Source organism: Ambystoma mexicanum, chromosome 1q, assembly GCF_040938575.1.
Source record: "Ambystoma mexicanum isolate Mex_15411 chromosome 1q, UKY_AmexF1_1, whole genome shotgun sequence".
NCBI lineage: Eukaryota > Metazoa > Chordata > Amphibia > Caudata > Ambystomatidae > Ambystoma > Ambystoma mexicanum.
Window position 1 is genome coordinate 1,319,930,009 of NC_090922.1, and position 14,289 is coordinate 1,319,944,297.

Genomic DNA, 14,289 nt, shown 5'->3' on the forward strand with positions numbered 1-14,289 from the left:
AATCACCCCTTCCTAAACTTGGAATTTTATCTACTTTTCAAAAAGGTATTCCTTTCTGTCCTCCAATTTGGCTTTCCTACCCTTTTCTTCCATTCCGTCCATGCATGTTCAATTGGCAAAAATGGCCAAAATCACCTTCCTCTCACAAAACGGTTGATAACCACATCAAATAATGTTCTTTCTTTTCCACTCAACCAGTCTTGAAACCAGGAAATTGGGGAATTCAGCGCAGCAAACCATTTGTTCCTAGCTCTTACAAGGAAAAAAACCACAGGCTTCTTTGTACATCATTTTATTGGCATTTTTTGAGAAAAAAAAAAAAAACACAACATTTTCACCCTTTTTGGTTATTTTCTCTCACCCCCCTAAAGCAACCTAGAATTCCTGGGTATCGTTATGACTGCCTACATGTGGGAAAAAAGGGGCCAAATTTGGCCGATTTTGCATTTGGCCAAAAACGTTACAAGGCATTGAATGGCAACATACCGAAATCACCAAAAATGGCCTTAGCACTGGGGTGGAAAACCCATGGCACTTAAAGGGTTAAACCATGACTTGTTAATTGTCACCTTTTACAGGTGCAAGGATATCGCTGGTAGTCTGAATGTCGGACGATAGATGTGAAACCAGGTCAGGGGTTTTTACAAAGGCTTCAATATTGCCAAGTTTGGTAGAAAGTAAGGTAGAGAAGGCAGTAGCTAAAACATTCTTAATATTCCTGCAAATGATCTCTGACCTAGCGTTAGTGTCCATTCTGGAAGGGGAAGTTCAGAGCATAATAGTAATATTAACAAAAAAGTGATCCGGCCATGGGCATGATTGGGTGCTAGTGGCGGAGGTATTAACATTGTAGGATAATATCGAATCAAAGTGTGACCACCCTGATGAGTAGGGGTTTTTACCAACTGTGCAGCCAGCTACTTCAAGAGAGGAAAGCAGAAAGATGGCTAAGGAGTCGGACAGGTCTCCCATTACCAATACTGGTATTAGACCAGTGAATTAGACTTGGTAATACTATTTAGTAATTCAAGAAGCTGTTCTATAACGGAAGGGCTTCGGGAGGTTTATAAAAGGCGAGTATAGTGAGTGAGGTATTTGGGTTAATTTTTATTTTTACCATATGATTTTCACAGCCATCTAAATTTTGAATATTCAAATAGGTTTTGGAAGTACATCAATTATGAATGTTCACAGAGCTCAGGTTGCCAATTGGTTGCCCTCGTACATGTATACTAGCAAAATGAAAATCTACCATGTTCTACACAGATTCCGGGTGTGCCCAAGGCATCACTAATGACTTTGGCATACTATGGAAACAGCGTTGCAATTGCAATAGTGAAATGCAGTGCTCATGAACACACTGCTACAAATGTTGCTATTGGAAACTCCTTTGCTGATAATCAGCTTGAACAGCAACGCTGTTGGGCATTGGGCTCCTACTGATATCCTGATCTGTGTTGCAGCGAATCAAGCACAGACCATCACTCTGTAACATGTCCTTATTTCAAGACCTTGCTCTTTAGCGCAGTCCAAATTGCTGCTTGGTAGCACCAAGATAGTTTTTACCTTACCTTGTTCGATTGGCTAATTCTTTGGCCCAGTTTGGGAGAAACTGTATGATAGTGGTTGGTTATCTGCGATTTGGTTTGCACCTTACTTCCTGCTGTGGCTCAAAGCTATTACAGTCAATATGTTTTCTGGGCAGACGGACGCTTACTCTTGCATAAAGGGTTATTCAGTCACTGTTGACTAGACAATTCTCAGTTATTTCCTCTTCCTGCTACTACAGACTATGAAATGTACACCCATTTTAGACGCCAAGTAGTAACACTTGTATCGTGGCAACCATACTTAATCTAGCGGCATTGCAGAAAAGGTGATATTTAAAAAGGCCTGTCCAAAGTTTGCCAGGAGAATGGTCTTAAATGACTTAAGGACTTTCCATTAGTTATGTTTCATATTTATAACAACCTCAATCAGAAGGATAGACTGTTTCCGCGTGAAATCCGAACAGGGTGCCCTCTCTGCGCATGGCTACTATCCCTACATCTTAAAGTAATCTTAATATGAATTTGGAAGGTGAGATTTTTAAAATAATTTTAAGAGCCTCTTTTGCAAGTTATGAATGATCTGGGTTGTCTAGAAATTGCAGCATTGCTGTAGATGTAGGCACGCAGAAGGATGTATCTTCACAAATCAAAAATGACACATCCAAGCCTAACAATCAGAAGTCCATGAAGAAATTCGGTTTGCAGTTCAAGGCTATATACATTTCATGTATTCACTCAATCATTGCTCTGTTGATGAGACAGTCCACAAATGGAGATCTAGAATATTTAAGAGCTGTGGGAGGTTAAAGGCGAATATCACGGATTAGCAGTGAGGGTGTCTGAGAAAACTGAATGTGTCATTGAAACATTTGTAACTGCGGGATTGATTTCATCAATGGATTAGAATTTTCAACAATTAGTAGTAGGGAGCCTAAAATTTTAAGTGATCAAATTGGACAACCAAGTTGTTTCAGATTATTCAAGACTTCGATAAATGTTTTATTAGCTTTCAAAAGCAACATCAATAATATACGATAATAAAAGAACATTTTGTTAAAACAGTTCAGCAATGGTTTGCTAGGCACTCTGTAAATTCCAGAAGGAGTTGCAATACACAAGTACTTACAGTTTTTGCTGCACACATGCTGCAAGGCCCAGACTGCCCATAACTGTACCCCTGGAGTACTGAAGCAGCCAAGTAATGGGAAGAATGGATTAAAGGACCTGGAAGGAAAAGGAAGAGAGATCTGTACACATTTTATATTAATAATATGTTCCTATTGCATTACTACAATATCCATAATTAACATGTGAACTTGGAAAAACGCAAGCAGGTCACCCAACTCTCATCCAGTAATTCAAATGCTTCATATGCCTCAATTACCCGCCTCGTCCAACACTGGTAGTCCAGATTAAGTCCTTTAACAATGCTGTATATGCCTTCTGCCTTTAGAATTGATGTGCTCCCAGTTCATTAGAGTACACTTACTCCAGCAAAATCGACGTACCTCGGACAAAAGTGAAAGTCCGAGAATTACTTTGTGAGGCAGGAGGCAATCTGGCCATTCCTCTGCACCAAGTAGTCAAGGTCCATCCTGTCATTGTTGCCTCCACCCATTCTAGCACTAACCTATCCGACAGCTCTTGGAATACAGATATTGGGTTTAAAAGACTTTGCGCCTTGCAATGCCAGGTGACGTGAAGAAATTCTCCCAGGATCGCCCCGCACCCGAGTTTGTGTGTTCAATCCTGCAGAACCGAAGAGATGTAAAATATCCTAATTTAACAGGATAAATCTGAGTCTAGTGACAATGGAAACCTTTGCGTAGACTTGGAGTCCCTCCGTTCATACTGACTGAATGAGCCCTGGCCCCCTCCTTGGTTTCACCTGTCGGGACAATTTCCCAAAGATCCCCGGTATTGTGTCACGCTCTCTTTCAGGGCCCAGCACAATTTCTTTCCTGGGTGGTTCAATACGCCCTTCCTTGCTCACTGCAATCTGTGGCTGAAGGTAGCTGAAGTCTGACGCCTTCACTATATTAAACTCTGCATAACCGAAATCTTAATAGTCCAATCTTTTCATACATCCTCAAGCAACCACACTACCTTCTCCTCCACTCAAGCAAACTAAACCCCTTCAGGGAATACCTTCCTCTCTTGCCATCCCAAAGCAGAGTTTGTTAGGTTATCATTGCCTTATATTCCTTGCTTTTGGTTATCGGTTTTCTACATTCAAAGTTCACCACAGCGTCTAACCTCAAAAGTGTCATCTTCCACCCTAGAACCATCATACATGTTAAAGCTTTCCAGGTGAAATGTAGAATTCCTGGAGGTTCAGGTCCTCTATCTTCGCAAGGGGTATTCTGGTGCACAAAGACATTCAAAAGTGAGATCCATCAAGAAGAAAAGGCAGATTCAAACAGTGTTTAACATTCCGGACAAGCTCAGAACATCTTTTCGGTTGAAAAGTCGTGAGCAGCGCATGGGGTACAATCCCACTGATTTCTGTTCACCCTGAATACTTCACCAACTTTTTCCTCTAGAGAGTCCTCATCTCAGTGTTCATGACGGATGCAGCTCAGAGCGTTCTGCAACCTGCATTGGGTACCACATATTCCTTTTAGGCCAGTAACCTAGGCTAGTTACCCTTTTCAGCCTTCGAACATGCCGTCAGCAAGTATGTGTCGAAGTTTCACAGGTATTTACCAGTGATTATTAATTAGCGCATGTCCCCAAATATATCTGCAGATGGCATGTGTGGTCCTGGTCTAATTTGTGGGTGCATGGTCATTTTCACCTCATTCCCTAGCTTATTCAGAAATTGTCCAAAATGGTTTTTTGGGTCCTGGTTAGACCTTAAGAACTTTGGTAAAGGGGGAGCACCGTTTCAATGTTGCAAGTGCTTCAATTGGTGTGCTGTGGAACTGGAGGGTCTTGAGCCATTCGGCAACTACGCTAGAGGAGCCAAAAATTGAAAGAAGAGCCCACAGAAGAAGACAGGGGTCTACTATGGGAGCCAGCAATAGCCAACCATCCACTGCCAAGTTGAAGCTCTACAGTGACAGGGGCGCCTTTGCTTTGGCTATAGTGAACCAAACAGCCTAGAATTCTGCTCAGCGGTCATCTGCCGAACCCCAGTGGAGTCACTAAACCTGCATCTGCTTGATTAATTTGGAGAAGTAACTCCTCTATTGCATGGACCATGCCTAACCCTGGGGCTGGAAATATGATACATCTCCTTGTTATGAGACTGGAACTTCATTGCCCTGCTGCTGCTGTTCACCATGGAGAGCAGCCAGCACTGAAACCGGAGTCCATACATCCTGCTAATCGTGTGTAAGGCCTCAACTACTTACCCAAGCTGCTGCTTAATTGTGGTCATGCCTCATCGTGTGTGAATCTACCAAGGTCCTGCCATCATTGAAATCCTGAGATCCAGCAGTATCCCACACCGAGGCTCAATCCTCCTTAGTCTAAGCCTCAGTCACACTGCCAAGTGAGTGCTTCATTAGATATTGTGTTCACCCCCATCTGGCCCATTAAGGTTGACTTCACAGAACTCTATTCCTTCAGAGATTCTTCATTGTTTTTTTAAAAAAAACTTGCAACAGGGAGCATATCTGCTCTGTGGAACAGGGCTACTATCTCTCTTTCGTTAGTAATTCTGAAGGAGTTCCACATCTTAACTGGACTTACTTTATGAGAAAGGAAACTGATAAGGTCACATATCGTATTGGCTACCTGGATCCTAAAGACCAAAGCCAAGACCAGATTCAGCAAGCCATTTTACTTGAAGATCGAAGTTTCGTGAGGAAACCAAAAGTGTGCCGTAATCTTCCAAGTGTTCGCTGTTGCGGAAAATCAGAACCGATACCTGCGATGAGGTCAACCTCGAGATGGAGGGACATCAAGTCGAATACATCGACGCATAGTGCCTTATGTCGATCCATGAAGGATCCAATGCTGGAGGTATATGGGATACATTACTCACCGTAATCGTATTTCTGATGCTTGTATCTGCTTAGATTCACATGCTGTGCATAGGCCGACATCTAGTGGAAGCTGCGGAGTATTACAGTTTGTTTTTCGAAACTCGAAAATGGGCGTCGACACAGGGTGTGCCAGTAATACTATCCCTAGTGTGACGTCCACTGTACCCAAGATCCCTCACGCGTCTAGGATCCTCAGATTGTATTTTTTTTGACATGAGGTAGCATGAGGAGTAGCGTGAGTCCAGATAATCCAAGCAGATAGAAAGGTAAGACTACAAGCAACCATGCGCCTTCTCTCAGAGGGGAGGAAGGGTGGGTCGCATGTAAATCTAAGCAGATACAAGCATCAGAAATACGATTACGGTGAGTAATGTATCCCTTCTGAGGCTTGTGGAATCTGCTTAGATCACATGCTGTGCATAGATTAGCGAGCAGTACCTGAAGAAGGAGGTGGGATGTGAGAAGGGTCATGAGCAAATAAGTGTCTTAGTACCGCTTGTCTCACTTGTGTATCTGCCTTGGAATGGGTGTCAATGCAGTAATGCTCAGTAAAAGTGTGAATAGACCCACTAGATCACCCTATGCCAGCATGCTCTCAGTACCCAGGGTAAAAAGGACCAGAGCAGGGGGCTCCAGTTTCCCGTACCTCGCTGCCGTACACTGGTACACCCTCCCTAGCTCCCTGCGCTCTGAACCCTCACTGACCGCCTTTCGGAAAACCCTGAAAACGACCCTGTTCATCTAACAATTACATGGCCTAGCCCTCATAATTGTATTGTATGATGTATTATGTGGTATATCGGATCACAGGTCACTGCCTTACTGTAACCCAAGGCACAACCTGCTCACATTGTAACTAAGTCTTCCTTGCAAGTAACAGTGCCACAATGCCCCTGGGCTGCCTGCGCGCTATATAAATTTAATAAATAAATAAATAAATAAATAAATAAATAGAGCTCCAAGTAGCTGCTTTGCAAATGGGGTCAAGGGGTACATTTGCAATGAAAGCCAGAGTGGCCCCAATGTCTCTAGTAGAGTGGGCTTTTGGCGTGAAAGTCAGAGTTCTTTCAGAGAGTGAGTAACACAGCTGGATACAGTTAATAATCCCCTTCGAGATGGCACCTTTAGGACGCGATCCCCCTCTCTGCCTGTAGCTACAGGAGACAAACAGTTGATCTGTTTTCCTTAGCGGTCTGCTTTTATTTACATAGTAGAGGACCGCCCTACGCACATCTAGGGTATGTAGTTTCACCTCAGCCGAGCTTTGAGGGTCCTGGAAGAAAGCCGGAAGCTCGATGGACTGGTTTATGTGGAATTTAGATATAAACTTAGGTGAGAACCTAGGGTGTGTGCGTAAAATCAGTTTGTCTTTATGGACAGTAAAGAAGGGATCCTGCACTGACAGAGCCTGAATTTCACTGACCCTTCTTATAGAAGTAATAGCTACTAAGAAGGCCGTTTTATAAAAGTCAGGTGTTTGAGACTGCTTTTATGCATGGGCTCGAGAGGGGCCCCATGAGCTTAGATAGCACCACATTAAGGTCCCACCCTGGTGGTGGGTTCGAAATAGGAGGGTGAAGTCTCTTTACTCCTTCCATTAAGGCTTTAACTACTGGTACTTTCCACCACGAGACCTTGTTATGGGAAGTGGTGTATGCCGACAGGGCTGCCAGGTGTACTTTCAGCGAGTTAAAAACCAATCCTGCATCTAGCAGGTGGAGCATGTATGTAACAATAGTGGAAGGAGTGCAATCAACTGGGTTGATTTGTCTACTCTGGCACCAGATCACAAATCTCTTCCACTTGTCAAAGTAACAGTGCCTTGTGCTTGGTTTCCTAGATTCCTCTAGGATGTCCATACACCTCTGTGGTAAATTGAGATGTCCAAACTCTATGACCTCAGGAGCCATGCTGCCAGGTTCATTGAGTTGGGTTGCTGATGCACTGTTTGACCTTGGTGCTGGGACAGTAGGTTGTACCAGGCTGGAAGTTTGATGGGCTCGCACACCGCCATCCTGCGTAGGTGTGGGAACCACGGTTGTCTTGTCCACATGGGAGCAACTAGGACGAGCGTCATCGACTCTCTGTTCATCTTGTTCACCACCTTTCTGATGAGAGGAGTTGGTGGAAAAGCGTACGCAAACATCCCTGACCAGTTCATCCACAGGGCGTTCCCCTGGGAGTCTGGTTGGGGGAACCTGGATGCAAATCCTGGGCATTGTCTGTTTTCGCTTGAGGCGAATAGTCTATAGTGGGGAAACCCCACTGAGAGAAGATATCTTCTACGACCTCTCTGTGTAGAACCCATTCGTGTTCCTCTGGGAGGGAGTCTCTGCTCAGAGCATCCGCTAGGGAATTGAGCTCCCCTGGAACATGTTGTGATGACAGGAAGATGTTCCGTCCCAGTGCCCATATCCAGATTTTCTGGGCAAGCTTGGACAGATTTGGTGAACAAGTCCCTCCTTGCTTGTTCAGGTAGAACATGGCGGTTGTGCTGTCCGTCCGGATTTGCACTGACAGGTTTAGTAGGTGGGGCTCGAACGCTTTAAGCGCTCTGAATACTGCCAGAAGCTCTATCAGGTTGATGTGGTTCTTGGCCACTGAGGGAGACCAGAGACCCTGAGCTGTGTGGTGGAGATGGTGAGCTCCCCACCCTGTCAGACATGCATCAGTAGTGACTACTGCCTGTACTTCGGGATCGTAAAAGAGTTTTCCATGTGCAAGATTCTCTTGTCCACCAGTGAAGGCTTTGTACTAGTGTTGGCGAAACGACCACTAGATCGTCCCACTGACCACTTGCCTGAGACCACTGTTTCGCCAACCATTCCTGCATGGGACGCAGGCGCGCGTGGGGGACCAGGTAAATACATGACGCCATCATGCCCAGTAAACGCATTGCTTTGCGTGCCGTTATTTGGTGACCGGACTGATATTGCGGAATTTGCAGTAGTATATTCCGAATTCTTTCCTCTGAAGGAAAGGTCAACCCCTCTTGAGTATCTAGGATTGCTCCTAGGAACTGTTTGGAGGTGCTTGGCACCAGGCTTGACTTTTTCTCGTTGATTGAGAAGCCTAATTCGTGGAGGAGGTCGATAGTCCTTTGAATGTTTGTCCTGCAAATTACTGGGGTTTCCCCCGTTATGAGCCAGTCGTCCAGATAAGGGTACACCGGGATTGCCTCCCTGCGTAGGTGTGCAGCCGCCACCGCCAGTACCTTGGTGAATACCCTTGGTGCCGAAGCTATCCCGAAGGGCAGTACCTTGAATTGGTAGTGCCGACTGTCCACCTTGAAGCGCAAGTACCTTCTGTGCGCTGGGAACATGGAAATATGAAAATAGGCATCTTTCATATCCAAGGTTGCCATGTAATACCCCTTTTTTTAGGAGGGGGATTACCTCTTGTAGAGTAGTCATAGGAAACTTTTGGGGCTTGACATACTTGTTGGCAGGCAGTAAGTCCAATACTTGGCGCATTGTCAAATCTTTTTTTGGCACAAGGAAGTAAGTTGAATAAATACCCTTGTTTACCTGGTGTCCCGGGACGAGTTCTATCGCGTCCTTTGCTAGCAGAATGGCGATCTCCTCGAGGAGAATTTTCTGATGTTCTAAAGCTGATGTGATCCCTTCCCAAGCCTGGGTGAAGTTGGAAATGCGTCCCCCTACTGGGGTTGCGTGAGAAGGGACCCTGAACTAAGCGTCACTGCTTTGGTGGAGGCGTGCCGCCTCCTTTGCTGGGGCTGCCTCTGCCTTTACCACGTCCTCTCGTATTACCCCTGCCGTAACCCTGGGTAGACTGTTGGCTGTTGTTCCACTGTGTACCATGCCCCTGGGAATAGTTAGATCCTCTCTGGGAATTTTGGCCGCGTGGGCGACGGAAATTACTATTCCCTCTCTGGTTAGGGGGTTTATTTATTTAACTGGCCAAGGGACTTGAGTGTCTCGTATTCGTCCTTGGCATTCTTCAGTGCGTCCTCGACCGCCTTACCAAACAACAGATCGGCTTCCACCGGTTTGTCCAACAATGATGCCTGGGTTTCTGCCTTAAAACCAGACTGCCGTAACCACGCATGTGTCTTGATAACAGTACCTTCTGCTATCAATCTGCCTGCGTTGTCCGCGGCGTCAAAGGTTGCTTTTAAAATGTAACCAGACACGGCTCTACCCTTTGTGGAAATCCGAGCTAACTGGCCCTTTAAGGGTTCTGGTGCAGAGGCTATGAGTGCCGCGACTTCTTCCCACTGATGGCAGTTGTAGCTGGCCAACAGGGTGGTGGAGTTTGCAATCCTTGCCTGATAGGCGGACGTTGAGGCTACTTTCCTGCCGAAACCATATCGTTTTTTGCTCTCCTTGTCTGGAGGAGCTTCGGACGATGACAAGGGTGTTCCAGCCCTCTAATGAGTGTTAGTGACAACTAGGGAGTCTGGCTTCAGATGTCCTCTTATATAGAGAGGGTCAGACTGGGCTACCCTGAAAAGTTTTTCAACTCTGGGATTGACTGCTCTGGTGAGGTTCGGCTTCACCAGGGACAGGTCTATTCTACGTTGAATAGACTTGAGGATAGGGATGGTCTGGGCAACAGGCCTCCTTTCTCCTACTAACTCCTCGGCGAAGTCCCTCTCCTCCTGGACACCGTGGGTGTCAATATGGAAAAGTTCTGCTGCACGTGCGAGAACCTCGTTTAGGAGGGGTTGGTTATCGACAGGGGAGTCGGTAACCGGGGCTTCCTTTTCTACCGGGGAATCTACTCTGTAGGTTTCAGGGTCTTCCTCTTCCTCTTCTTGGTCCTCATCGTACCCATAGTAGCCCGTCCCGGTTTGCTCTTCTACCATGCCAAAATCTTGGTCCTCACCAAAGGAAGACTCCTTGAAATAGTGAGTATGGTTGTACCTCGAAGGGGTCTGTAGACCTCATCGGTGTCTCAAACTGGGGCTTCTTACTCGGGGGGATAGGATCATTAGAGCCTGAGGGTGTAGCCCCTTGTGGATCATATGAAAGGAAATGGTCTGGATTTTTATCGTACAAGTCTGCCAAAGAAGACATCCTTGACATGACCCTATCTATGTCATCACTGGATCATTTTTTGGAACTGGGAATGACTCTCTCAGAAAGTTTTAGAGATTTATCTTAAGTAGATTTGCTCTTTGAAATATCAGCAGACCTGGTCTTGTCTGCCTGTTTAGGAGGAGTGGAGTGTTTCACAGGTGTGGAAGAATGCAGAGGCTGCTTCTTCTGCTGTTTTCCCCCTCCCTGTGAGTGGAAAAGTGTTTTCCCTGACCCTTTGTGGCTCCGGAGGTTTTCGACGCCTGGCGTCGAGGATCGGGGGTAGAGTCCCTGTCCTTCGAACGTGGGGCCGTGCTGATCTCGTCTGCGGGCTCCGACTCCTGGAGTGCGGCCTGGGGGTGGAAGTCGTCTTCGTCTTCCGACGATCGAACTTCCGTTAGCCTAGGGAGCGAGGCACTCTTGGCAAGAGTGGATGATTGCCTGGAGTCATGCGGCGATCTCGAACGCCCAGAGGACACCGATTCGGACCGTTCTGTTTGTGCCTCTTTCCGAGCACTCGACGTCGTTGAGTCTCGGTTGGACTTCGTGTGTTTAGTGTGGGTGGTGTGTGAAGCGCCTGTGTCGCTGGGGGTCTTCCCCATAGCTGCCCTGTCGGACGACCTTCCGAGGTCGGGGACCTGCGCTCGGCTGTCTTTCGACGCCGTAATGCCCTCGCCGTCCGAAAGCACGGCGTCACTCCCATTGCTGAACCAATTTACAGGAGTGTATTCCTGCAGATAGGCTAGACGACTTTAAAGCCGGTTTCTTGGATGCCAAAGTATTGGCACAGGATCTACTGGAAGCTGCGGCACACCACGTAGATACCTCTGCTCGAGGCCTTATGGTCTGGGTTGACATCTCCCGCCAGGCCTGGCTCCATGCGACAAACTTCTCAGTGGAAGTGCAAGACAAAGTACTGGACCTTCCTTTTGATGGCAAGGAATTGTTACATTCTTCTACAGACGAGGAACTCGCAAAGACTAAAGCGAGTACCCAAACTGCCAAATCTTTATCGGTCCTGGCAAAGGCTCCAGCTAAGGCCCCTTATACACAGAGGTAAGGGTCCCAGATTCGGTCCTTCTCTGCTCTGGATTCAGGATCGCTGTGTGCCATACTAAATCTCTGGTTGGCGGGCCCTGACGAAAGGAACAACGGGAAGGTGGTTTGTTTTTCTCGCGCACATCATCCTCCTCCTCCTCTCCAGGGACAGGTAGTCTCCCTGCCGACAAGTCATCCAAATGATCTATCTGGTCAGTCGCATGCGACTCCTGTGGGACGACTAATCTCATCTCATCTGGAAGCGTGGCAGACCATCACCGAAGACTGTTGGGTTTTGTCCATCGCGCATGCAGGTTTTCGCTTGCCCCTACCCCATCCTTCAACCCTCCCTTCAGCAGATCTGGTTGCCTTCCCTCAGAGCCAAGGTACAGAAACTTCTAGACCTCAGAGCGGTGGAGCCTGTTCCCCTTGGGGAACAAGGGGAGGGCTTCTACTCCCGTCTGTTCAGTGCCCAAACCCAACCAGGCCGGCCTGTGCACTATCCTCAATCTTTCCCAGTTCAACCTTTCTCTTCCCCAAGAGAAATCAAAGATGATTATGCCTTCCCAAATAAATTCCTCTCTTTGGAAAGGCGACTGGGTCAGTGTAGTGGACCTTCAGGACGCATACATGCACATCCTCATATGGGGCTGCATCGGAAATATCTGCGGTTCTCCCTAGCAGGGAAATATTTCCAGTTCTGTGTGCTCCCTTTTGATCTCAGCTCGGCGATGCCGGTCATCGCAGCTTTCCTCATGCTGCAGGGCGTTCATTTATACCCATGTTTGGACGATTGGCTCCTACACAGTCCTTGCCCATAGATGGCATTGATCAATCTCCAGTCTCTCCTCCAGCTCCTGTTCCACCTTGGGTTGTCAGTGAACTGGCGGAAATCTTCCATGACGGTCTCTCAAGACCCGATTTTCCTGGGTTTCCGTTGGAATACATTTAGTACCAAGGTGTTTCAAACAGACGGGATTGCGGACTTATCAGCCACGTGTCAGCTCTTCCTCCAGTCTTTGCACATGACGGCTTGGTGGTCCAAGAGACCTCTGGGTCTCATGGCTTCTTGCGTACCAGCCCTTCCTCTTGCATGTCTGAAGATGAGGCGTACTCTGCTGGCTCTTTTGAGCTCTTGGTCAGGATTCCAAGATAATCCCAGTTCCATCCTGCAGGACGTCAGATCTACAATGGTGGTCCTCGATCAACAAACTTTCGGTGGGGCCTCCTTACAGGAGCCCAGCCACAAGTGACGGTTAGCACAGACTTCTCCCTTCTGGGGTGGGGTGCAACGCTGTGTCACTTCGAAGTATTCAACCTCTTTTCTACTTCTACAAACTGGAAACTTCCTCTGTATGCATCCAGAGACAGTCTTGGGGTGTCCTTCCTGGGAGACGCTCTCGAGATTCCGTCGCACAACATGAAGGCTTATGCCTTTCCTCCATTGCCTCTGATTCATCGGTCTCTGCAAGCTCAGGAATGCATCGAATTGCACTCTCCTCCTCATAGCTCCTTGGTGGCTGGCTTTCGGAACTTCAGCATCTGTCGATTCTTCTGCCGATCAGATTGTCGTTGATTCCCAACCTGCTTCACCAGTGCGATAACCAGATATGGTACCCCTGCACACAATCATTCAGCTTGGCGGCCTGGTGCCTGAATTCAGATCTTTTAATTTGTCCGAGGACAATAGGCGCATTATCCAAGCGACCAGAAAACCTTCTACGAAGGCTCAATATAGGAGAAAATGGCTCAGTGTTTGCAACTGGTGCTTAACTAAACAACTTGACCCCAGGCACGCTACGGTTGACACTGTTCTATCCTTCATCTCTCGCCTTGCATCTTCGGCATTCATGTCTTGTAGGACGTAATTATCGCCCATTGCGGCCTACCTGTCCACTGGCAGCTGTTCCTTTTTCTTTGACTAATCCTGTCATTAAAAGGCATTTTGCGTGTCTCTTGCATTTTCCCCCGCTGGTGCGCACTCCTCATCCCAATTGTGATTTGAATGTGGTCCTCACCGCGTTATGCCATAAACCATTAGAACCCATGGCCTCTACCGATCTCAAATACCTTTCTTGGAAGGTCGCTTTTCTGATCGCAGTGACATCGGCGAGGCAAGTAAGCAAGCTCCAAGCTCTTCCTGTGGAACATTCGTTCCTCACCTTCATAAGTATAAGGTTGTGTTCTGCTCTTGTCCTTCTTTCCTGCCTAAGGTGTTTACCGATTTTCATTTGAACCAATCGATCTCCTTACCTGTTTTTCGTCCTAACCTGGCATCGGATGCCGAAAGAGTTTTACTCAACTTGGACGTCGGGCGAGCCCTCAAGTTTTACCTCGATAGAATGAGTGAACTCAGGGGCTCCTCACAACACTCTGTCACATTCGGAGACCCAAAAGGAAAACTGTCTTCCAAGGCAACTAGCTCCCGATGGATTCCTCCTGCATTTCAGAAGCTTATAGCATCAATGACCTTCAACCTCTGAGAGGCATCCATGCACATGTTGTACGTGGCAAAGCGGCTGCTGTTGCCTTCCAAATGTTAATCCCTTGGGAAACCATCGCAAAGGTGGCTAGGTGGGCGTCCCCAACAGCTTTTTGTAAGCATTTCTGCTTGGACCTGAGTTCCAGGGCTGATGCCCAGTTTGGCCAGGCTGTTCTTAAGAAACTGTG

The 14,289-nt window shown here is 47.0% G+C and overlaps 1 protein-coding gene across 1 annotated transcript in view; it reads right to left on the minus strand.

Annotated features, from left to right (window-relative positions):
• Positions 1-14,289, minus strand: part of ZYG11B (zyg-11 family member B, cell cycle regulator) — a 682,105-nt gene that overhangs the window by 82,306 nt on the left and 585,510 nt on the right. Inside the window, exon 13 of the mRNA XM_069642180.1 lies at positions 2,677-2,774. Within this exon, the coding sequence (XP_069498281.1) occupies positions 2,677-2,774 (98 nt within the window). The remainder of the gene's footprint in view (positions 1-2,676; positions 2,775-14,289) is intronic.